Genomic DNA, 24,756 nt, shown 5'->3' on the forward strand with positions numbered 1-24,756 from the left:
TTCAGAATATAAAATATTTCAGAACACGTGTAGCACCGACAAGTCATTTATGTTCAAGTTACTTGAAGAATTAGAGCTAGTTAGTCCTTTGACCAAGGCTTACGTGTTTCGATGGATTAAGATCTCGCGAGATCAAGGGTAGACCTCACAACAGGTGAGTACTAATTGACGACACCAGAAAGCTATTTGAGTTTGGGGTCTTGATGCCAGCAGCGTTTCTGAACAATGAGCTTCTTGTTTCTTTGAACCGTTTCCCAAGCAGGTAAAGTGTTCATAGAAAGATTCGGTTTACGTGAAAACTACATTTTTGGTGTTTGAAAAGTGCAAGAAAATGCCAGTGAACAATAACAACCAGGTGAGTTGCATTAAGTGAAAAATAAACACCCACGTTAATTAACTTTTTCCTGTCTAAACGTTTCTGAAACGATGAATTCGATTTCGCTAGTAATTGTGCTGATTTTAGATTTGTGCTTTCATTTTAATCAGAAAGTAGTACCGAATGCAGCTGCCCGGCTAGTCAAGCTGCCCGTGGTTCGCTCAGCCTGTGCCACCCTGTCGGTCCTGTACAGAGATGCTAAAAGTAGCAACCCCAGTCTGAAATCCCTGTGCGATGCGCTGGAGAGCGGTGTGACCGCCCTGAGCACCGCGGCCTGTACCAGAGCCTCGCCGGTCATCGTTAAGCTGGAGCCACAGAGTGAGTCTTACTATGACTGGTTTTCTGGAACGCTTTAGGTGCGCAGTGGATTAACCCTGAAGCTAGACGTATTTCTCCACAGGCTGATCTGAATATCGTCATCAAAAATTTATTTCACTGCTTTAACTGACAAAGTGAGACTTTTAATTTATAGACTGGAAAGAATTCAAATGTTATAGCCACAAACATCAAAATCTTAAGTTTTCTTAAGATGATATTATTTTTAAGACCGAAATGATGTTGTGTAAACCACTTATTTGGATTGTCCAGCAGAGACACTGACATCGTCCACAAGGAGTCGGCCACAAAAGTCAAAGCTGGAAAAAGCTGGCTGCCCAGTTTTGTCTAAAAATATTAATAGAAAGCTGAGTGGAATGAATCCCTAGGAAATAGGTGCAGAAGGTTTTAATTTTGACATACTTTAATCCTGGGAAAAAAAGGGATTGAGAGGGGAGTTTCTTTTGTGCTTCATTTATTACCCATGGAGGCAACCTTTCTAAAGATTACCGTAGCTGCGATGCACATAAACAGATTAAACATATTATTCCGTGTCCTCGTGAGACATGCCAATCACCAATGATTTGTCAATGGTTTTTGGGTTGTGGCTCCTTCATGCTTAGCTATTGCCAAGCCTTCAATCATGGCTTGGCAGTTTTCAGTTGAACTCTTGCTTAAACCTGTCAGGCTGGATTCATGACAACTTGAAAGCATAATGTTTACTAATGCTAGATGATTGGTTTGAGTCAAATATTGTTAACCAAAAGTTGTTGGGTTTTTTTCTCTCCGTTCTTAAAGTTTTGTACTGTGAAGTAGTAGAAATGTATCATGACCAAGCAGTAATTGTAAATGTACATTTTCTAGAGAAATGCACTGGTGGGCATTGTCTTTAAAGCACTTGTTTGTTTTTCAGTCTCCATTGCAAACAATTTTGCCTGCAAGGGCCTTGACTGGTTGGAGACATCATTCCCTGTTCTTCTGTCCCCGCCAGATGAGGTACTTATTCAGATGATTGGCCTGGTTCTTCAAGAGTGATCATTATAATGAATTTGACTCAATCACGCAGGTTGTTGCTGCTGCCAAGAGCAAGGTAAACGAGATTAGAGATGTGGTGTGCGTTGCAGCTGGTGGGACAGTTGTGACAGTGCAACACACTGTCACATGGGTGATCAGCAGACTGCATCAGGCAGGCAACAATGAAAACCAGTCAATGGTGGAGAAAGCCATCAGCATGGCCAGTATGGGATTGGACTCGGCTCTGACTATGTCGGAAGCTTTGGTGGACCAGGTGCTCCCACTGCCAGAAGAGGAGAAAATAGGCAAGTAACAGAGTCTCCCGAGTGGCAAGTCTTTCTCACTTCATCGCCTACTTTTGCTTTTCTGTCCACAGAAGAAGAAACCCACTTGGTGGAGGGTTTTGAGGCTTCTGTCCGCTTAGGAAGTTACCCTGGGCGCATGATGAAACTCACCGCTAAAGTGTGTTGGAGGACCTACCAAATGGTTGGCTCAAAAATCCACTTTGTTCAGGTGTGCCATGAGTACAGTATGATCAAGAAAGATATTTGAGTTTTATAAAAGTTAAATATTGGAGAAGGCCTATCCTATTGTAAATTTTTCTGACTCTTGAGATTGTTTGCTTTGGACATTTCATCACTATGAGATACTTTAGGGAAGGGATCAGTCCTTGAATCCTGCAACTTTTGGCTGCATCCCTGCTCCTACACAACTGCATTATCTCCTTGGGGTTTTGGTGAGTTTTGTAAAGGTCATTCGAAATTTGATTTAGGTGTCTGAGTAGAGATGCATTCAAAAGTTGCAGGATAACGACCCTCAAGCAATGAAGTTGCAGAGCAACTTGAGTTTTGAATCCCCAGAGTTCCTATTGGTGTCTTAGCTTCTGTCCTTGATGTCTAGTTGGTTTAGGAGGAGAGCAATGTTTTTAGCAGGATTGCAGTTGTGCATACTCCTTCTGCTTGAACAATGCTTTGTGGATTATCTAAGGCTTGGGATATAACAAACCCTACATTAAACCTTAGCTGTCTACCTGACCTGTCTAGTCTGTTTCTTACTCCAAATGTTTTGTTAAATGTTCTTGAACAAACCTCAGAGGCCTTCACCACAGGGCTACATCTATGATGAGATTAAATGACACACAAGCAAATTGTTTTCCCATTTAAAGGCAATTGGCTGTGTCTAATTTTTAGATTGGAGTGGAACACAAATATTCTTTGGAATACCAAAGCAATACCTGTACATGATGCAATCAGCATTTTCACTGTGGCTGCTTAATATTTAATCACCATTCAACAGATCACGGAGAGTTTATCCAGACCCACCACTCTGGTTCAGGACCTTCAGACGAGCTGTCAGACTCTGGTGTGGAGCCTTCACGGGTTACCCCAATACTTTCAGCATCAGGTGGTTTCTGTATTTCTCTTCTTCAACCAAATGTGCCACCTGAGCAGTTCATCATCCCGTCAGGAACATGCTCGACTCAGAAGTCGTTTCAGTGCCGCTGAAGGTTCACCACTCTCCAAGGAACTTGGCCGCTCACAGACTACACCAGCTTTACGAATGAGACCCAGCAGGACCTCTGTGTTTGAGAACGGCTGTATTGTGAAAGGATGTGTTCGTCGTTAGATTTCACTTTTTGGTTCTGGATTTAAACATTATCACTATGTATTAAAAGATTTGAAGCTTCATGAAACTTGATTCTCCTTTCTGTACCTCATGTTTTCTGTCCAAATCATAAAGATGCACCTGTGTCACATTGCAATCAAATAAATTGAACTTGTGTTTAAAAAATTCTAGCTTCCTTAGAGGGTTAGTCTAAAATTAAGTATTTCTGTTGTAGTGTTTATCAGAATATACTTGTTAAACTGCAAGGGGTTGGAGATCAAGAATTTCCAATATTAGGTCACTGTCAGATTTGTAGTTTTGTGGAAGACTAACCTAAACTTTATTTCTAAGCTGGTACCATTTAGGGGTGGGTATTGTAAAAATCTTAAGTCCAATTAACATTTAAGAACCTTAACAGTCTGTTAGCACAAAATTGCAAATTTGAAAATCAAATCCAGTTCAGTGACCCATCACACGTTCTGAAAAGAGCATTTAAAATTCATGTTTAAGATATTTGTGGGGCTATTGTTGCCAGACCTATGCACCACACCGTGTTTATGGTATATAATCAAGGTTGACATCCCACATGCAATGGCTAAACCTTCAAAGATGTTCAAATACCTTTGCAGTTGAACAGCAACTTTCATCCCTAAGGTTTAGGGCTGAAAAGTGATTAATTTGAGTATAAAGACTCAGACATGGCTATTCCAGATTATCTTCAGAAAAACTATCCAATTAAAGTCAGATTAGCTCTAAATTGCACTGATAAAGGGGCCAAGCCTTTCACTTGCCATCTTTTTAAAGTTGCAGATGCATAGTTTACTACATGTGATCAAGTGCAAACTAAATACTTAAAAAGGGAACCAAATTTTTATTTTTTCCACTTATTGTATGAAATAAGCTCAAATGGTAAGAATGTGTCCTTTATCCAGTTGTCATAATACTCAATTACCAAATTAACTGTTGCTGCAGCCCTACTAAGATTGTGCTTAATCTTAATGGAACAAGCAGAAGAGCTGCAGCACCGTTTCACACATGACAATGAAGTGATTGCAACACTGAGGAACTCTTAGAAATTTTGTTTATGTTGCATCAAGGGCCAGTAAGATTCAACTAGTTTATAATCAAATGTAGAGATGCTCTAATTAAAGACTCAGTTTCTATCAAGACAACACAAATCACAGCAGTTATTCAGCAAAACGTTACTTTATTTCATTTGAGGATTTCACTTTTGGCTGGACTCTGATTTGGATGTAGATGCCCTCAGAGAAGAAAGGCGGCGCCTCTTGGCGATCTGTTCCTGACGCTTCTCCTTGGCCTCCTGTTTTCAAGAATTGAAGAAAATTTGGTTTAGATTTGAACAAACAATTTAAAAAATGGTGGTGTTGTTTTAGACAGTCTCGGAAAATAAAAAACGTTTTCAACAGGAATCAAAGATCCAACCATAAGAGTTCAAAGGTAAATGCTGAATGAAGTAACCATCTTGACATTATCAACTTTATTTTGACTTCAATATGGACACACTGTCCTAGCAGAGTTTTAGGAAAACGGCAATAATCCTATTACTTTTTTTGCAGTTCTGAAGCCTGGATCGATTGTGACTTTTGTTTAGAAAACATTTGAAAATTGAGCGCACCTTCATCCTCTTAGCCAGCAGCTTGGCATACTCAGAGGCCTCCTCCTTGTTCTTCTGGGTGCGTTGTCTCTTGAGGGCAATGCGGCGGCGCTTGTGCTGCAACACACGAGGGGTCACCAGTCTCTGGATCTTGGGGGCCTTAGTTCTTGGCTTCTTGCCTAAAAGAGGGAAGCAGCTATTAGAACCAGTTCAAGACAGCAAGAAATGTGCTACTAAAGAGTGAAACAACAAAACTTCACTTTTCAATCATCTTTAAAATCACTTCAAGTGAAAGAATTCAGAATATATCCAAACACATTATTCTCCATTCACGTCAAAGTGAGGTAGTCGTTTCAATCAGAAGTTTGTTTGCCCCAAAATTGATCAGAAATCTGCAGGTAACTGCGCTGGGATATGCAACAAAAATGTTTTAGGAAAATAGGATGAGGAACTAGAGAATACAGCAGCTTAGAAGTAGTTATGACCCCACCTTATAATTAGAACAATGATGAGAGGCATGAGCAGCAGCACAAGATCATAAAATGGCTAATCCAAAAATGTTGCTGTAATTGCAGCCTTGATAAAAGCTACGCTGTGTAGAGAAACTGCTTAGCTCTCATAGGTTCAAGCTCTTACTTTGGGCTAATCATCATTTTGCCTCTGGTCAATTTTATCGAACTATAAGAAAGCAAAAAAGGCAAAAATGGAACTGTACCCTCTTTTCTACTATCTTGTGATGTATCCCAGACTTTTGGACTAACTAATGTTAAAAATAAAAACTATAATACACCTATACAATGTTAAAGATGTACCAAAAGAAGGATCGCGCAAGAGAATATCTCAAAAACAGAAAAAAGTACAGAGGCACCTGAAACAAATTTAACAGCAGAAATCCTCCTTTGGGTGTTGTTGATTTACAAGCAATAATCTCCATGTAAAAAACATTCATGCAGGCTTGGACACAACTTTCACCTTCTTTAGTCAGGGGTCTCCTCACAACATACTGCCTCACGTCATCCTCCTTAGCCAGGTTGAAGAGCTTGCGGATCTTGCTGGCCCTCTTGGGACCAAGTCGGCGAGGGACAGTGCTGTCGGTCAACCCGGGAATGTCCTTCTCACCTTAACAGAATAACATCAGAGCGTGAGGGAAATCAGGCAACAGAGCAAGTTTTCAGTTGTACAAAATCTAAAACGGGATATGCATACTCAACTCAAGACTGAAAAGAAACGATAAGATCATGGTGCTTGCTTTCTTTTTTCAACATAGCACCAGTTACAAGGTATTGTTTACTGACAAGATTAGAGTTAGCCATTTGACAGACCGTTCATTATCCTTTTTTTTTAACAGATTTGATATTATTTTCAGCTCCGAAGAGTAGAATAGATAAGCTCTACCTTCATATATTAAGGGCACAAACAAAATAATTCAAACAATACAAGGTGAAAGTGGGAGAAATATGAAACAAAAACACAGAAGATCTAAACATTTCAATTTAACATTATAAAAACTGTCCAGGTCGTCACAGTGAGGAAGCATTGCAGTTCAACCATCCACTTTCACTGGGTCTGGTCGCATCTGGAAAGCAGCTCCACAGTTACTCTGGCAACACACTATCCCCTCTAATTTGACTATTAATCAGTCAAAAGAGACTCCTTGGTGTGCCCTCCATATATGCAGCTAGTCATTGACCTACATAGGCTAACGTTACTAATACAGCATGAATAATAAAAAGCTTTACACAGTCAGGTTTCCCCTCCACCAGCTGCAGGTTACCTTTCTTGACGATGACCAAGTTCAGAACGCTGAGGTTGGCATCAACGATGCAACCCCGGACAGACTTGCGCTTGCGCTCGCCGGTCCTGCGGGGACGGTAGCAGGAATGGCCCTTGCTGAGCAGCAGGCGCACGCGGCCATGAGTTAGTACCCCCTGCTTCATGGGGAAGCCCTGCTTGTCGTTGCCGCCGCTGATGCGCACCACGTAACCCTAGACAAAAACAGTTTTTAACATATGCAGTAGAAAAGAGGCAGTTTCCTTTCAGAATGTCCTAATCCTATGAGATTCCTAACAAAGAATATCACTAATCCACAACCAAGAGTTTTCACACGTCTCTAAATTTCAGACTTATTAAACCCTTTGGAGAGTCATTAAGCCAAGACCAACATAAACAACAAATCAAGTTAAATTAACAAGTTGAATAATTTGGGTTGGAATTTTTTGACTGGCATGTGGATCCATTACTTTTGAAGCCGGACTATTTACACTCCTTCACTTTACAGTACATGCATAGCTTCATAACAGTCATCTTTCAATCAAACATTAAAACCCCTAATCAAGTCATACCTAAATATACAAAACTATGTACAAGTTTACTTTGTTCACAAACCACGGACATATTTAATGCTATGAAGCCTGCAAATCTGATCTTAAATGTAAAAAGTAAATTCTGATAAACACAACATTATTTCTTGTTCCATTCTAATGTAATCCGCATTTCCATCACAAACTAGAAGATATGCTTTTTTTTTACACAAGAAAAATATATATCAATGCAACACTGCACAAAACAAAGTTTGTCTTAATGACAGAAATGCTTAACACCTTTATTCTTGCCAATTTGCTACAGTTAGCCTCTCAACAAAACCCCACCTTACTCACTAATCTGTAGTGTCTAATGCAAGGAAGTCATACTTCAAAAGCATGTTGGGATGCATCCTGCAATCCCAGATGTTCCATTTATTGCAACAAGTCATTGGGAGAGCACAGCTGTTTCAATCTGCCATGGGTTACTGGACTGATCGCATCTGGAAAGCTGCTCTACTGTTGCTCTGGCAACACACTGTCCCCCCTTAAAGACTACGGATCAGTCACAAGGGTCTCCGGTGTGCCATGATGATGTGCAATGGACAGAGAAAAACTTACCTTCCACTCATCTCCCAAAGGGTCAGCAGCCACCTCAGTGGCCATACGCTTCTCATAAAAGATGCGCAGCTTCCTCTCATCATCAACTTCAATCAGTTTCTGGCAGCCGGTAGCAGGGAATGAGATGTTCAGCTAAAAAGCAATTTGTAAGAAACAAGTGTTAGAGCTTTTGGCCATCACAGAGACGCATAAACATGCAAAAAAAAACTACATGTGACGATAACTAGGATATTCAATAACATGAATGAAACTTCTAAACATCTGTGTTAAATATGTTCTAGAAATAGTGCCACAGTTTCAATTGCCGAATGAGTAAAACAGAGGCCTGTTAGCTTATCTGCCGGGTCCAGTTCAAAGTTGAAAACACCAGTTGTGTGTACTCTTTTCAAGAACATAACCAGACTATTGTATTAAACTGATAAAAAGCGTGTCTGCCTTGAAACAATAAGAAAAAATTTCACAAATCATTTTCAATGTAAGTAGTTGCACACTGTACGGCCATGTTTCAACAGCTCACTTTCCTACGGGCTAGTCAGCTAGCTCGTCACAATCAAAGCTCATCCTCAACTACAAAGCCACAATACCTACATTAAACTAAACGTGTTAAAAGTTTAAGATCATGGCTTTATTTCAACTAATATATTTTAACGATACTAGCTTTCAATAACAAAATAAAAGCAACTCATGTTTGTACCTTCATTTTGCCAAACCGACCCAACGACGGTCCGCCAGGGGAAAGAGGCAGGATATCCGCTCCGTGATCTCACATAGAACAAAGTAATCTCGCGATAGCTAGATCGCCGTCATGAACCACCCTGAGAACAACTCAATAAAGTGAATTGAAATAAAATAAAGTAATTTTATGTTATTTTTACTTTTTATCACCAATAGACATTAGTCTTAGAAAAAGAAAAGCGTATAACATTAAAAACCTACATAATCTGAGGTGTAATGCTGCTCTCCAGCGACACATTTACACAAATAAAAGTACAGGCAACATTAAAATCATACAATGTTATATGATTCGTCACTTTTGTCTTTACCTTTTAACAAATTACTGACACATTTATGTACTAATAGGTTTTATTCATTTATTTATTTTCATTTATATTTCAACCTTATATTTTACTTTTGTGAAACACTTGATATGCAATATGTAGATATAATGTGTTTTTCGAAGTGTAATTGAAGTCGAATAATTTTTTTGTGTGCACAAAACTTTGCAAATAAAGCCGATTTTTATTTGTTACCAATATGTCTATTTAGTTATATGCATATATATTTGCGAATATTTACTTTTGACCCTCAAAATTAATTTAAAAAATAATGATGAAAATATTAAGATAAAAATTTGCTTCAATATTTTCTGTTTTTATTCATAATTACTTTAGCATTCATTACTATTGTCAGTATTTGCAAGAACATAATGCTACCAACAATATTGACCACTGCAGGGCGCCAGAGAGTAGATTAGCTCATGACATTGTAGCCCACAGAAGTTGGAAAGTATTAGAATAGCTAAAATTAACTTAAAATGGTTGCAAATGTTTAAAAGGGGATGTGAAATGCCTGAAAGGGCTCAGACTTTCACCATTTGGCTCTCCACTGGGATCAGTGGTCACAATGTCTCTCAACCAGTGTTTACTGTACCTGGAATGTTTTACTTTATCTCCAATGTTTAACGCAAAAGGAAACTTTCCTGGAGATGAAATTTGACATCTGCTAAACATTGGCAATAATGCTAAACATCAAGGATAACGTTAAGCGTTATACTTAATTAAATAAAAAAAAAAAAATCGGGGAAAAACGTTAAATATCCCGGATATTAAATGTGAGATAAAGTTACTCACATTATCTTACATGTTTAATGCCATCTCACTGGATGGCATTACGATGACACTCAATGTTAAACATCAGACATAACGATAACCATTGGTGGCTAAACCTTAACATTGGTCTCAACACAGTAATATTAGAAGATGTTTAGCTAATGAATGCAAAGAAAATTCTACTTCTTTTTATACTTAAAAAAATAATAAATAAATGAAGATATGTATTTACCTTACTGATACTCATGATATTTAGTCTTTTAGTTCTATTGTTATTCTCCTATTATTTTTTTGATAACTCACTTTATGTTTAGGCTAATTTCCCCCTTAATCAGCTCTGAAAGATCCATTTGGCAGGTCAATTGTTTTTGACTTCGTCGAAGTTAAAAAATTAAATTTTCGATCCACTAATCGCGTCAATCATTAACCATGAGTTTTTGTGCTATTACAGAGACATGCACACCCAGAGATAAAAAGAGAGAGAGAGAGAGTTTTTGCCCTAGTAGTTTTAATCATCTTTCATAATTCACAAGTTATATACGTGATTATAAATTATAAGTTACTACGATAGCAACTCACTAAATAAACCATATGCTTTTGTAGTTTTTTGTTGTTGTTGTTTAATTAAGAGTGTTAAAAAAAAACCCACACCAAACACTTCCGGTTTTACCGGAGAAGGAAGCTGGGCGGAGTGAGTCCTCTTGCACAGTGTGAACACTCTTTGAGGCCAGAGTGAGCAGCTGTCAGAGGACGGGGCAGAGCGTCACGAAGAGCAGAGAAGAGGCTTTGTGGAAGGAAGGACTGAGTGAAAATGCAGCACAGGAGCGAGTCCCGACATCAACACTTGTCCACAGTCCGACTCAGGATCCAGACTTTAAACTGCTAGCGTGTAGCCACCGAGCTGGCTCATACCACTGACTTTCCCCCGGCTTTTGTTTTGTTTTGATCTAATCGGTTGGTGGATCACAGACTGCACAGCGTTGCTGTCCACTCTACAGGACTAGTCCAGACATGAGCAACGTTAACCCGATTTTCTGGGACCAGTTGCAGGCTGGCAGCTCCGATGTCGACTGGTGTGAAGGAAATTACCTGATCTACCCCAGCATCGCTGAATTTTACAACACGGTCGGTATGAAGTCTCTGTCGAGTAAGCAGCGTTTTGCATAATGCCGTTATGTTTACAATCGGGGCTGTTCTGCTTTTGTTTCGCTCTGTCATGAACTGCCTTCTAACACTTCATCAACACACCACCGTGTTACCAATAATTACTGCTCCAATGAGTAAAAGAGACTTTTCAAAAGTTAATCTGCTTTAAATGTTTCCCTCTCCAGTTCAGCTGCTCTGCTAGACCCAGTGGGCAACATGTTGATTTGATGCCATGGTGCCGTTTCCTCAAAGCGTTGTTGTTTCATTTCAGATCAGCAACGTCTTGTTCTTTGTTTTGCCTCCCATACTGATGTTCCTGTTCCGTGAATATGCCCAGCATTTCAACAGCGGGATCTACCTCATCTGGATCCTGCTGGTGGTGGTCGGTAAGTTAATGACCTCCTCTCCTCTTCATAGTGAGGATGAGTAGCCCAGTCAGCTTCAGTGTTTTGTTTTGTTTTTAAGAAAAAGAAAATTAGCAAATAGTTTTTATTTGTGGGCGCAAACAAAAACCACAGGTGGAAAAACCAGTTTCTTCTCTGTGCACATGCAGTTTCCGTCACTCATATCTGGTAGGTTGCTGAAAAGTCTTTTGGAATATGCAAAGTTATCTGCTTAGTCTGCCTCAGTGTCCGCTGTGTGCTGATGTAATCTCAGACTGGCAGGATACAAGTTGAGTTCAGAACCCACATCCCAGGGTGGGGGCATTTCCACCATCTGCTCCTTGATTAATTTCGTCTTTGTTACTCAAAAATCCTTTTGTAAACATAAGGAAGCCTTGATAATGTAACTGTGCTACAAACTATGCCATGTTACTCAGTCACTCTTTTATGTTTGGTTCTGGTAGTGTGTGTGTTTCTCAAGAATTTTTTTAAAAATCCAATTATTTAAAAATATAAGCTGCACAAGATACTGAATTGTAAGATCCACATACGCTATATTACAATTTGACATGTTTCTTGGAAATTTAGCATTTTAATAATAAATTTGACCTGCTTAATGAACTTTCACTGACTCTGGTGTTCATGTATATTTTTTAATTAATAAAGCTCACGAAAAATAATTGGGGTTATGATATAATTGTTAATTTTCAAAAATGAACAATTAAGATCAGAGTTCAGCACAAATTTATAAAACACCTGATGAACATGCTGATCTTTGTCCACTGGTCTGAGATCCTGTTACCTACAGACACAGACAAAGACAAAAGGAAATGTGATTGTGCTCATTTTCCACTTTAGATTTGATTACTGCTGCAATTTACATGATTAACGAGTCTGCTCAGTGTTTCGATGGGATTTTTTTTCTCACAGACTGAGGTCACCTCTTAGGAACCGGTGAGGGGAGGGCTGGGTGGAGGACTTGGTGGTGGTGGGTGGTTCTGGTTATCTTTGCTGACTATGCAACCTGCGTGTTTTCAAACAGCGCTGAGAGAACGAGGCGCCCGGCCTCCATTCACACACAACGGCTCCATTCACTGCTGTGATCTATAAATCAGACATGCGTTTTAACAATATTTGCTTAAAAATGAATCTGTGATCTACTAGCTTGATATTTGTTCTGAAAAAATAATCATATTCATTTCCTTTTCAGAACAAGACGTACAATTAAAAAAAACATTTGTAAATGTTTATACTTCCTACTACATTATTTTTAACCCTCCTCTTCTGCAGTTTATTAGAACCGCTTTGTATAATTTATAGTGTTTTAGAGACTACATGTTTCAGTTCACTTTTGTAAACATTTTGCCTTACAGCTAAAGGAAAAAGAAGAGACCAGGAGGCATTTGGTTCCATTTTTCAGAAACAGGGCAGATTCATAGACTAATAGGCAGAATTTAAGATTTTTTTAGTCACTCTTTTTATTTCAGTGTGTAGTATTATTATTAGTATTATAAATAATACAAAAATAACAAGCACACTTATTATTTTTTTATATATGTACTACATAAAGCCTTAAAGAGTGTTCATTCAGTTGACAGTAGGTGTGCAGCAACAGGTGGGGAAGGGGAATTGCGGCATTATTCTGGATCTTTCTCTAGTATCTTATTACAAGGACTTTAAACCATAGGGGCAGATTGGTGACAATGTTTAAAAACCTTTCTTTAGTCCTTAACCCAAGGGCTGCACAGTGGTAGAGCTGTTGCCTTGCAGCAAGAAGGTCCTGGGTTCGATTCCCGGTCTTTCTGCATGGAGTTTGCAGGTTCTCCCTGTGCATGCGTGGGTTCTCTCCGGGTTCTCCGGCTTCCTCCCACAGTCCAAAAACATGACTGTCAGGTTAATTGGTCTCTCTAAATTCTCCCTAGGTGTGAGTGTGAGTGTGAACGTTTGTGTGTCCTGTCTGTTTTCTGTGTTGCCCTGCGACAGACTGGCGACCTGTCCAGGGTGACCCTGCCTCTCGCCCAGAACGTTAGCTGGGGATAGGCACCAGCAACCCTCCTGACCCCATTAGGGACAACGGGTGAATAGAAAATGGATGAATGGATAGTCCTTAACCCATACCTTGGTAGAATCTTTGTACAAGACTAGAGACTAAGAAAGGAACCCTATAGGTAGCGTTACAGCTGTGTTGTGACTGTGTCCCAAGAGTATTTTATTAGTTGATGCCTTAATCGTGTTAAAAAAAGCATAAAAGGCTTTTGTAAATGCATAACAAGTGCAAAAAACTCAAAGTTACAAAATAAAACATTTTTCAATTGGCATTCATAGTTCATTTTATAATGTAAAACAATATTAGTGTGCAGCAGTTGTTCCATAGGTTGTCTAAGGTCTATATTTCAGGTTTTAGTGATTCATAAAATGACCTAATTGTTTTAACAACTTGGAGGATAAGCATATATGTGGCCCTAATAAAATCCCTAGTAGATTCTAGTCACACCACTCCTTTGTGATTTTGTAACTTGCCAGTTTTGGTTATTTCATGCATTGACCTTTCCACTCATTGTTTAGTTCTAACAACAACAGAAGTTGTTTTAAAATAGAAATATCCTTCAGTTATGGTCCGTACTTATTATTTTTATTTATCTTTGCGACTTTCTTTCTCACAGGCATTGGATCAACGTATTTTCATGCCACACTCAGCTTCCTCGGCCAAATGCTGGATGAGCTGGCCATCCTTTGGGTCCTCATGTGTGCCATCGCCATGTGGTTTCCAAAGAGATACCTGCCAAAGATGTTCAGGAGAAATCGGTATGTTAATCATTCCAAATGAAACCAATAGGAAGCAGAAACACGGTTTGAGATGTAAGGAAAAGGCTAATTGGTTTATTTATTTCTCTTTTTTTAAGAGACAGAAGTGGAGTTTATTATGGGTCATTGGCTTCTCTTATGATGCATTTACTGTTATGACTCATTATATCTAAATATAGGCACATCCAAGATAGCCGACACCAGTAAAAGCAGCATCACATGTCTGTACTTCTTGTATTGTCACAGAGACTTGATGGCAGCTCTCCTGCTGCTGGCTGTCGCTTAACATTTCCTCTGCTTATTGCTCATCGGCAGCTGAACCAAGTGAACTATTTGAATCTAGTGGTCTTTCTTTTCCTCAAGCAGGTAAAAAAGATCAGGAGTTGGCTAAAATCACATGGAGAAAAAATATGAGACGACAGCAAAGCACAATGTGTAACTACAGTGGAAGGTCTAATTTATTATAACACAACTAGAGTAAATGACCTGGATTTGCTTAATACAAGTGAAATTATTTTGTCCATACAGGACTAACAGACAGGAATGCATCATCAACACAAACTACAAGTGAAAAAACAGTTTGGTCAGGTTGCCATCCAGAGATTTTCATATTCTTGTTGCTTTTTTTTTCTTCTTTATGTAGTTTAAGGTTTAAAGTGGTCATCGGCATCCTGTCTGGGATCACCACCGGTCTGGCCTTTGTTAAACCTGTGGTCAACTCGCTGTCACTCATGACTCTGGGCATCCCCTGCACAGTGCTGCTTATCACTGAGCTCAAAAGGTGAGCAGAGATTATCTGATCCCAGCGTGCAATACACAACATAACACAACAAAACGTGAACATTCTGCTCTGCATGAGTCAAACAGAAACAGTCAAATTTGTATGAGCAATAAATTCTACATAATATCTTAATGCAGTGTTTCACAACCCTGGTCCTCAAGGCACACTGTCCTACATGTTTTAGAAGTTTCCCTGCTTTAATGTGCCTGATTCAACTGACTGCAGTTCAACAAACGCCTGTTAATCAGTCATCAATTGAAATCAGCTGGACTGAAGTGAGGAAATACCTGAAACATGCAGGGCAGTGAGCCTGACTCATCGAGTGTGCCGGTTTAGGAAGTTGCCATTCAAATTCAAGCTGAAAAATATTTTTTGAGTTGTTCCTGTTATTCCAGGGGTCTCAAACTCCAGGCCTCGAGGGCCGCAGTCCTGCAGTTCTTAGATGTGCCACAGGTACAAAACACTGGAATGAAATGGCTTAATTACCTTCACCTTGTGTAAACCAGTTCTCCAGAGCCTTAATTATTCTATTCAGGTGCTGCAGCAGAGGCACATCTAAAAGTTGCAGGACTGCGGCCCTCGAGGCCTGGAGTTTGAGACCCCTGTGTTATTCCTAAATTTATTGCTCAAGATTTTTAGTTGAAGTCCTTTGTTTCTATCATAAATCATTCAATGTTTTGTTATTGCCGTCACTATTGAGTCAGTAGTTAAGCAGAATGGAGGCTAATAATTTTAAAGAATTTGTGCATCATTTCCACATTGTTTCCTTTAAGTTAATGTGGTCATGTGACATTTCATAAGATTTAAGGTCTTATGAAAATAAATTAAACTTAGATAAGCTTCAAGATTTGAGCAGTTTTCTAATTTATTTATATGCAGTGGCTAAGAACATGCATACAAAAGGTTAATGGCACACAATGGAAATACATTAGGATGAAATATTAGGTGGGTGTTGACTGTTGGAGGCACAACACTCCTTGGGTTTAGGAGTCTCTTTATGGCCTAATGATTTATGGATGAAAAGTTAAATGGCTATAAACAAACAAACCAGAAAAATCCTTCTAAAATAGTCAAATGTTGGACAGAAAATGAGTGAGAAAAAAAAATCCTAAAGAGAAGGAGTGAAACCTCCTGAAACATGGAGGAACCATTAAGTAAGACATCTTAGATCAATAGGAGCAAGACATCAAGGACGACTCATCACTACAGCACAGTGCCATATGTAGCAATAACATGATGAGGTCAGAACAGTAAGAAAACCCTAATGGCTTCACCGTCTACAGCACAACATTTGATTTGCAATTTTAATGTTGAAGGCATGTTTTCTTATCCCGACTCATAGATTATTTTTATGCTCATATGTCCCTGAAAAAACAATGACAACAAACTGTAAGGACGCTCAATGGGGACCCGGAAATTCAACTACACACAGGAATCCGCAAAGGAAAAAACAAGTTTAATTAAATTTTCCAGACTCTGGTTGCTGCTCAGGATGAGGTTGTCAAACACAGCACTGAAAAGAGAAGGCTTGTGATGCACTGATAAAGGAGGAGTATCTAGAAATGTTCAGCTTAACTGACCTGTAGAGCAGTGGACGGGCGGAGCTGAGAAACCAAAGGTCTGACGACAGGGAGGTGCAGGAAACCAGGTAGAAAAGGCTACGGTGGAAGCAATGAAGATCTCCACAGGGAGATGCAAGAGGCAACACCTAGGGACCTGGGTGATAATCAGGCAGAGGTCATACACAGGAGGACAGAGAGAGCTGACTTAGCTTGAGGGGCAGGCAATACTCGGTGGTGTTGAGGCAAAGCTTGGGTCAGGTTCCAGTAATCCAGAACAGAAGGTATCCGGGAAGGGCTTGGCCCAAGGGTCAATCCGTGGACAGAAAAGGGTCGTAGAAACACTGAAGGCTTGGAAGGAAACGTTGGATCTCTACTGGCTCGTGGCTGTTGATAATCTGGCAAGGAGGCAGAGGCTGAGAGGTGTCTGAGTAGGGCAGAGTTCAGGTGGAACAGGTAAGCAATCAGGCGTGGCAGGTGAGCTGAAAGAGTATTTAAGAACAGCATGGACAGGACAGAACATGAATCATGACACAAAGAGAGAGCCTGTGTGAGAGCCTCTTTTCCTCTGTCTCAGTATCTACATCTTGTGCTTTTTTCCCCCCTTCAACATTTACAAGCATCAGTCCTGAAACATTAGGTCACCTATTGTTTAATTTCTGGCTAATTCTTGACATTACTGCATCACCAGTCATCTGTTGAGGCCTCCTGTTATTTTGCAAGACCAGACATAGTTCCTGTAGCCATGGCTGATGGACTCCTGCCCTCAGAAAGAACATACTGTTTTGTTGTTGTTTGACTTTTCTACACTGTGACTCTTGGCCCCCCTTTGACGGCGTTCCAGCTGCACAAAAAAACAAAGTGCTCAGTGTTTTCAGACGGACAATATAACGCTTATTTAAGCGGAAAATGTAAAAGCAGAAATTCTAGTCAGAGTTTTGCCATAAAAATGGGTTGTCACTATCAGAGAAGATGAAGAGATGATGAAAAAACCTGAAAATAAACATATGTTGTACTGCAATCGCGTAATTGCACACTAAAAAAAATAAAAATAGCAAAATATATCACATTAAAATGTAAAACTGTAGACAAATCCAACTTTTAGTTTGTCTACGTTCTTCATGAATGGAAAATATATCATGGTAGGAAGTTTGTTTTGGTGCAGTATTTAAGCTGCAGTGGGTGTGCCATTTGTGAAGGCCATCGGCGGTTCAGTTTCCAACCTTGAGACCTTTGCTGCATTTCTTTCTCTCTCTCATTGCCCATTTCCTGTCTGATTACTCTCCATGAAAGCCACTAGGAAAACAATTTTCAAACAAAATAATTTCTGGTACACTAATTGCTACCTTCGCGTTGAATACTTTGTATGACCCTCCTGTTGCCAGTGAGACAGCACTTAGTCTTCTATAAAATTTCATAAGGTTGGAGCATACAGAGAAAGATCTTCAACAGTTTCTCTAGTGATATTTCTATATCATCCCGGGTTCTCTCATATTCTGTCCACTAGCGGAATCCATCAGACTTTTAAATGTAAAATTACAGGTATTTCAAAGAGATTAAGATGCCACACACTCTACCAGGATTAATGGTACTTTTGGAAAAAAAACCCCCAAAAAACAAAACAGGCTCCACAGATTCTACATCATAAAGTGAACAGTTGCCATTGGCTATTTTCAGTATTAATCTTTTGTTTTTCTTTAAACGTTCCAAGTGACGAAAGCTTAGATATTATCTTTAAGTTGTGACTTTGGATGGGAGAGCAATAAAAGCAGGTCAGGTTCTGCTTTTCTCTCTCTGTCTCCTAAATTCTGCTGACTTTGAGTTACAGGAAAAGTTTTTGGGTGTTTGGAATCAGAGTACTCAAATTAAGTTCTTCACATAGCTTCAGTCGGGCTCTGGACATCAAATTTGCAATTTATAGCGTCATTAATAGAAAATATTTCAACTAGATAAACAACTCCGAGGAGTTGCACTAAATGAGGTTTTTTCTTTCTCAAATTCTCCAGCACATTCAGCGATGCTTCCTCCAAATGGGACTCCTAGTCCTGTCGTTTTTTATCTTCGTTTCTCCTGCAACATGAGAGGACAGCAGATATCCTGCAGCCTGCTGATAGTTTTCGTTGGCAGGAAGAGGCGTTAGCCAACCGAGGTCAATCTGTACATTAGGTTATAGAGGCCAAGGGGCGCAAAACTTTAAGAACAGTCAGAATTTTCTTCTGTGGGAAAACAGTGTATATCTGAGCTATAATGATGGTTGAATGACTTCTCCCCTTTTTGTTCTACTAGTTCCTGTTGCTAATGAGACACTGCTGCCCCTTTCCTGTTTCCTTGAAACGGTTACATAACATAGAGACACTTTACCAGCAAAGCTGATCAGCTGACGTTCTTCTCTTCATAAAAATGTAGGCAGAAAGTGTCAAGTAATATAGATTTTTCTTTTTGCCACACTTTATGCCCGAACCACCTCAGCTGACTCTTTTCAAAGCAGAAGAGTAGCAGCTCTTTTTATAAAACTCCCACTACAAAGATCCTTTTCATTCCAGCTTGAATCCAGGATGTTTTTCTTCAGTCATGATCAATTCATGATGACCATTAGTCAGGGATGGGACCTATGGACCAGTGACTGTAAACATTTGCTTTTCAAGGCAAACAGGGTCAATTTATAACATAATCAAGTAAGTATGATACATTTAGTTGTTATAAAAATGCTATATATATCAAATATCACTTATTTAAATGATATTAGAGCAATTTTACTTGTTGATTTAATGCCTTGAAGTTGGGCGTCTGTCTCTTTAAATACTCCTGCTCTTTCTGAAACTCCACCTTCAGGAAATTACCACAGCATCGCTTCTCTATTAACCCTTTTACGAGCGTTACACTGAGAATTAGCTCAGAAACTGCAGCTTCAAGGAGGAGCTTTGCCTTGAAGGTGGCACTTGGTCCAACCAGGTGTTTTGGGCAGCTGGATAGTTGCCATAGCAGATTAAAAGATTTCTCAAACATGCATGAAAGAATTAAAGCAACACTCTAGGTATGTTTTTGATGAGGGAATAACATTATAACATGATGAAAAAAGTTAATTTTACATAATACTGTCCATTTAAGTAAACAATTTCATAATATTCATTTTTTTTAAAGTACTAGTTCTACTGGCAGATTATTTTACTTATTGCAATAAATTTTCCCATCCTATAAGTGAAATATTCTGCCAATGGAACATGTAAATTTTCATCAATGTTAAGGAATTATTTACTAAAACAGTCTACTGTGTCTTGCTGAAAAGTTACTTGTAAGTTAGCTTTGGCTTATTTTAAGTGCACTAATATATTTGCACAAGAAACTTGACCAAAAATGCCTAGTAAGTAATTTCTGGTTGAGAACTATGGCTTCAGATTTAGAGGAGCCGATCCTCCCTCTTGCACTAAGAACAAGAGGCATCTTGTTCTGAAAATGGGACAATGCTTTGGTTAAACAAGGACCTGTTGGCCCTTAAGAACATCCCCCAGCACCACATACACAAACATGGACATAAACTCTCAACCAGAACAACAAAACTCCTGTGGTCTACTCAACCAAACTCACAGCTGGCGCTACAATTATGTCAGTGGGCACAGTGAGCCTCAATGTGAACAAAGGGTAAAAACTGAAAAGATGTTTCAAGTGTTGTTTGACTCCTCTCTCCTTGGAACAATGGCACCAAATAAGGCGCCAGTGAAACGGTGTGACTCCACCAGAAGAGAAGCTGAAACACTGTCTCAGCCAGCACACTGCTGCGTCATCAGAGTAGCTGTCACAGTCAGGCCTCCATGTCTCTGCCTCAGTGTCACAAGGATTTCTAAGGAGGACAACGCTAAGAATAGCTTATCAGTGGCACTCTGGATTAGCACGTCTTTGTAGGTCAGGCGATGTTTATTTACGTGGGGATTACATACAACTTTCCCTCTTAAACACCCACATGTGGCAACATCAGGGACTATTTAAGACAAAAAAAATACCGTTCTTATTATACACACCGTGAAATATTTCTTCACCATGAAGTCACAGTTATATCAGAGTGCGCCCTCTATGGTTTTAATACGTAAGTAATATGGTCTGCAAGCAAAAAAGAATAAAAAACACACAACACATCCCACCATGTAGTGGCGGGATTATTAAACACTAGATCATTACAAAATGCATAATTACATTTTTCACAAATCTATAAACTATTTATAGATTTGTTAGAAATTAAACCAAGATAATTAGCAACACTTAGAGTGACAGACTGATAATTGTTGCAGTAGATGTAATTATTAAACTGCAATGGAAAAATGACTTTCTCTGTCGTTGTATGAAAAAGTATCTGCATTAATTCTGAAGCGGCTGACTGGGCCACTGATGTTGTTTTTAGCCATTTTATTTTAGATTTGCAGGTTTTCTTGGACAAACGTCGCACAAGCTTTTATTCTCTGAGAGCGAAACATACGTGTGTGTGTGCGTGTGTGTGTGTGTGTGTGTGTGTATTCAGTGTCGCACACATTTCTCATCTCACTCTCGTTGCAGGTGTGAAAACTCGCGCGTGTTCAAGCTCGGGCTGATTTCTGGGTTCTGGTGGGCGTTGGCTCTGCTCTGCTGGATCAGCGACAGGATATTCTGCGAAATGTGGTCGGCGGTCAACTTCCCCTACTTACACTGTGCTTGGTGAGCTCAGAGTCAAGTCAAAGAACTCTTACTGTTTATTATTTGGAAAATCAAAGTTCATTAAAAATTTAAAGAGTAATTGCACTAAATGCACTAAATGATCACCCTGAACACACCATCCCAATTGTAAAACCCGGTGATTCTCTTGGCGTTGCCTTTGTGATGAGAAGATGCAAGTAGCTAAAAACAGGCAAGAAAGTACAATAGAGGCTGTAAGATACTTGAGACTTTTTGGAGGTTCGTCCTCCAGCAGACTCAAATTCAACTGAGAATTTGGTGAGACGGGAAAGTGTATGCTCACAGATGGTCTTCATCCAATCTAAGCTTAAGTTGTTATACAAAGAAGAAAAAGTCAGTTTGTCGATACGCTTCTTTTCAAAACTCATACAGACATACCACAGGCAATTTGTTTTGCAGTGGATTTTATGTTGGAGTATCAATACACCAGACATTTCAGATTTCAACTTGTAAAACAAATAAATGAAAAAGAAACATTTAAAACCAATTTTCCTTTCAGCTCAGTTTTGCAGTACTTTATCACAGTAAAATACATTGACCTGCTTGCCTTTGCAAGGTTCTTTAAGAATGTCGGAATGTTAGACTGTAAAGAAAAATGCATTGTTACACTTAGCATTGCCTTACTGATACTGCTCCTGCTCCCACAGGCACATCCTCATCTGTCTGGCCTCCTACATAGGCTGCGTCTGCTTCGCCTACTTCCACGTGGCGACCGAGGCGCCGGAGCAAGGGCCGGTCATCATGTTCTGGCCCAACGAGAAGTGGGCCTTTATCGGTGTGCCGTATGTTTCGTTACTCTGCGTCCACAGGAAATCGTCCATCAAGGTGACTTAAGGGGGCCTTAGAAGTTCTCAGCTCTACAGTTTTAACACCAGCGTGATATAGCAGCCCGTCTGCGAGTCGTGTTGCCCCCATTGTGTTCTTTTTGATTTGACCCGAAGATACGTTGCACTTGTCAAAGAGTATAAACTTTTTTTCTGCTCTGTATTCCTCTTTGAATCCCGACAGAGCAGGGATTTATGCAACTCTGATGTCATTAGTTTGTGAAATATGATGCAGGGTATCTCCTTATATGACATGTCAAAGCCAACAAACCTTTATAGAATTCTACACCTATACTCAGGCTTTGCATGAGACATTGTGTAACCTTTTCAGAGTGATAGTGTTGCAGTTATCTATCTGTAGATTTTCTAAATGTTGGAACTCCTCAGTATTAAGCGTTATGCTGCCTTGATAATTATTACTATAGCAACTCGCTGTTGCCAGGTTTAGTAACAATAATTTCACCACATGTAACTATTACAACATCAAGCCAGTCACAGAAGACTCTGAAATTATAAGCTGGTTCCTAACAAGAACATAATTCACACCAAGCCTTAGGCCTCTTTTTAGCTGATGTGTTCCTTACTTCAAGCATGCTACCCTGATAGTAATTTTGCCATATTTTGCAAAAATATCAATGCAATACTCAATTATTTTCCAAAGAACATGATGTGTTTCCTTTATTTGTATAGAAGGTGGTACCTTTAATTGTGGTGAACACAGTATATTGCCAAGAAACAGAAATAAAGAGTTAGATTTTGATATCAGAACAGGATTGATAAACTATTTTCCTCAAACATTTGTCTTGTAATGTTAGTATTTAAGAGATAACCAGATTTATTATACTTCATTTCAAATTGAGATATTTAATCTAGTGGCTACTCCTCAAGGTTAAGGCTATACAAAATGATGCAAAGACATTTCAGCCAAGAGACTGAGATATAGAAAATGGGATAGTAATTGCAAGTGAATGTGCATTGTTTCTGTAAGTTTGTTTTGGCGCCTATGAGCCAAGTCTACTATTTATTTTTTTATTTTTTACTTTTTCCATTATACCAAAACTATGTTGGAGTCGTTATTGAAAAACTGCCAATGTATAAAATAGAGAGATGTATTTTTGATGTTTCTAAATGAAATGAAAATCCCAAAGGATAAGAACTGTTTACGTTTTTTCTTCTCAAATATTTGTTTGACATGTCGGCGCCTCACACTGTTTGACTTTTCCACTCGAACTACATGCAAAGATTTTGAGCAACTAAAGATGTCAAAATAAGTTGTGCAATCATAAAAAGGTCGATGAAGGGTTATAATTTTCAAAAACTCAGCAAAAATAATTCTGAGACAATATCTTTTTCAGAAAATAATTTGTTGTTAGCCTAAATATGTTTCTATTTTCATTTTACAGTGGTTCTGCTTTTTGTTCTGCTAGACTCTTTTAGAGAAACCTTAGGGAGGATTGAGGATGTGAAGAGATACCAATAGTACCTGCAGTGTAACGCACAACATGTTGAATAATACAGTTGGCTGAAAGTGATGAGTTCATTGTGTCCTGCAGTGAAAGTGAAAACCCTCATGCCATAAAAAGCAAATCAGCATCACATTAAGCAGCCGGTGTAACGTAGACTTTAAATGATGCTTTCTGCATTGTGATGCTTGACAATAAGGAAGGATTGTTATTGGCTAAAATCTGTATGAATCTCAGTGTTTCTCCACTTGCATTCTTAATACAGATATGTTGCACAGAGATATTTATTTTCATAAATTATCCTGTTTTGTACACAAATGTTTGTAGCAGATTAGAGTTTTGATATTTTCTGTATTAAACAAAGCAAATTTTGAACATGGCTACTTTTGTGTTTATTGTCCAACTGCTGACTCATGAAGTTTCAGTATTATGGTAAATGAAAATAAGTCCCATTGTGACTTATTTTCCTATAACTGAGACAAGCCTTTTGACACGTTTGTAAATCAGGTTAACAACTCTATTCTCTACCTAACAGTTAAATGTTTCTGAAACGGTGGCAAATAATTTTGGTGTACCTGAAGATTCTATATTGGGTTCTCGTTCTCAGCTTGATATTGACTTTTACCGTTCTGGAAGGACTAAGGACTGCGAGGGGTGGGGTTTTGTAAAAATAACTGTCCGAAAATCACATTTAATTCATAATTTCAATAAGTGATTAACGGTTTAACGGAGATGCAGATGACAGAAGCTGCCACTAGACGGCGGCGTTGCTACGTGTTCGAAACTCTGAACACCGGCTTATTATTGATATAAATTCACTGAATCATTACAGCCTCAGGATTCTTACAACCTACACTGTAAAAGTTTTAATGAATCTGCTTTCTGTTACGGTACAATACTAAGTTGCTTACCGTAGTATAACACTAAAACAGAAAACGATGATTCTTTATTTCAGATTTTCAGTTTAAAGTTAAAATCCGTCTTTGTAGGACAGTGTGTTCTTTGTTAAAAAATAAAGTCACAGCTTGAAGTAATAGCCCAAGTTATGTTTTTATTATTAACAACAACAAAAACAACATTAATAATAAGAGTGGCTATCAATAATTATAATAATGGCCATTATTATTATTACTAAATATTATATTATTAATATAAATAATAATAATACAATAATATATATGAATAATAATATAATTATTGGTGATGCAGATAACATTATCTGTAATAATAATAGCTGTTGTTATTATTATTATTATTATTATTATTATTATTATTATTATTATTATTATTATTATTATTATTACTAGTAGTAATAACAATAATAGTTGCTAGTATTGATGTTATTATTATTACTACAATTATTACCATTATATAATTATGGTTTGATAATTTGAAACATTTAAGCGTGACAAAAAGATA

At 38.6% G+C, this 24,756-nt stretch overlaps 3 protein-coding genes across 3 annotated transcripts; 2 read left to right on the top strand and 1 right to left on the bottom strand.

Moving 5' to 3' along the window:
* Positions 1 to 149: 149 nt before the first annotated feature.
* Positions 150 to 3,398, top strand: LOC122829407 (perilipin-2-like). Its single transcript, XM_044113936.1, has 6 exons — positions 150 to 355; positions 487 to 694; positions 1,605 to 1,687; positions 1,758 to 2,010; positions 2,082 to 2,218; positions 3,002 to 3,398. Exons 1-6 carry the CDS (start codon positions 332 to 334, stop codon positions 3,329 to 3,331), a joined length of 1,035 nt encoding a protein of 344 aa, XP_043969871.1. The 5' UTR covers positions 150 to 331; the 3' UTR covers positions 3,332 to 3,398.
* A 1,102-nt stretch (positions 3,399 to 4,500) lies between these two features.
* On the bottom strand, positions 4,501 to 8,649 carry rps6 (ribosomal protein S6). Its single transcript, XM_044113938.1, has 6 exons — positions 8,541 to 8,649; positions 7,847 to 7,978; positions 6,700 to 6,910; positions 5,898 to 6,044; positions 4,947 to 5,104; positions 4,501 to 4,631 (listed from the first exon to the last, which is right to left on the bottom strand). The coding sequence occupies exons 1-6, from the start codon at positions 8,544 to 8,546 to the stop codon at positions 4,536 to 4,538; spliced, it is 750 nt and encodes a 249-aa protein (XP_043969873.1). The 5' UTR covers positions 8,547 to 8,649; the 3' UTR covers positions 4,501 to 4,535.
* Positions 8,650 to 10,372: 1,723 nt separating this feature from the next.
* acer2 (alkaline ceramidase 2) lies at positions 10,373 to 23,712 on the top strand. Its single transcript, XM_044113939.1, has 6 exons — positions 10,373 to 10,800; positions 11,093 to 11,207; positions 13,868 to 14,009; positions 14,653 to 14,790; positions 20,895 to 21,032; positions 21,698 to 23,712. Exons 1-6 carry the CDS (start codon positions 10,687 to 10,689, stop codon positions 21,882 to 21,884), a joined length of 834 nt encoding a protein of 277 aa, XP_043969874.1. The 5' UTR covers positions 10,373 to 10,686; the 3' UTR covers positions 21,885 to 23,712.
* Positions 23,713 to 24,756: the final 1,044 nt, after the last annotated feature.

This window comes from Gambusia affinis, linkage group LG04, assembly GCF_019740435.1.
Source record: "Gambusia affinis linkage group LG04, SWU_Gaff_1.0, whole genome shotgun sequence".
Classification (NCBI taxonomy): domain Eukaryota; kingdom Metazoa; phylum Chordata; class Actinopteri; order Cyprinodontiformes; family Poeciliidae; genus Gambusia; species Gambusia affinis.

What these genes read in the sequence shown, in the direction of transcription:
- LOC122829407 (XM_044113936.1), top strand. Translation starts at nt 332, where the DNA reads ATGCCAGTGAACAATAACAACCAG. An exon ending in CGTTAAGCTGGAGCCACAGA is followed by an intron (nt 695 to 1,604) that starts GTGAGTCTTACT and finishes TTTGTTTTTCAG; the next exon opens with TCTCCATTGCAAACAATTTT. An exon ending in CAAAAATCCACTTTGTTCAG is followed by an intron (nt 2,219 to 3,001) that starts GTGTGCCATGAG and finishes ACCATTCAACAG; the next exon opens with ATCACGGAGAGTTTATCCAG.
- rps6 (XM_044113938.1), bottom strand. An exon ending in CTTGGTCATCGTCAAGAAAG is followed by an intron (nt 6,045 to 6,699) that starts GTAACCTGCAGC and finishes TATTCTGTTAAG; the next exon opens with GTGAGAAGGACATTCCCGGG. An exon ending in GAGACCCCTGACTAAAGAAG is followed by an intron (nt 5,105 to 5,897) that starts GTGAAAGTTGTG and finishes TCCCTCTTTTAG; the next exon opens with GCAAGAAGCCAAGAACTAAG.
- acer2 (XM_044113939.1), top strand. Translation starts at nt 10,687, where the DNA reads ATGAGCAACGTTAACCCGATTTTCTGGGACCAGTTGCAGGCTGGCAGC. An exon ending in TCGCTGAATTTTACAACACG is followed by an intron (nt 10,801 to 11,092) that starts GTCGGTATGAAG and finishes GTTTCATTTCAG; the next exon opens with ATCAGCAACGTCTTGTTCTT. An exon ending in GATCCTGCTGGTGGTGGTCG is followed by an intron (nt 11,208 to 13,867) that starts GTAAGTTAATGA and finishes TCTTTCTCACAG; the next exon opens with GCATTGGATCAACGTATTTT.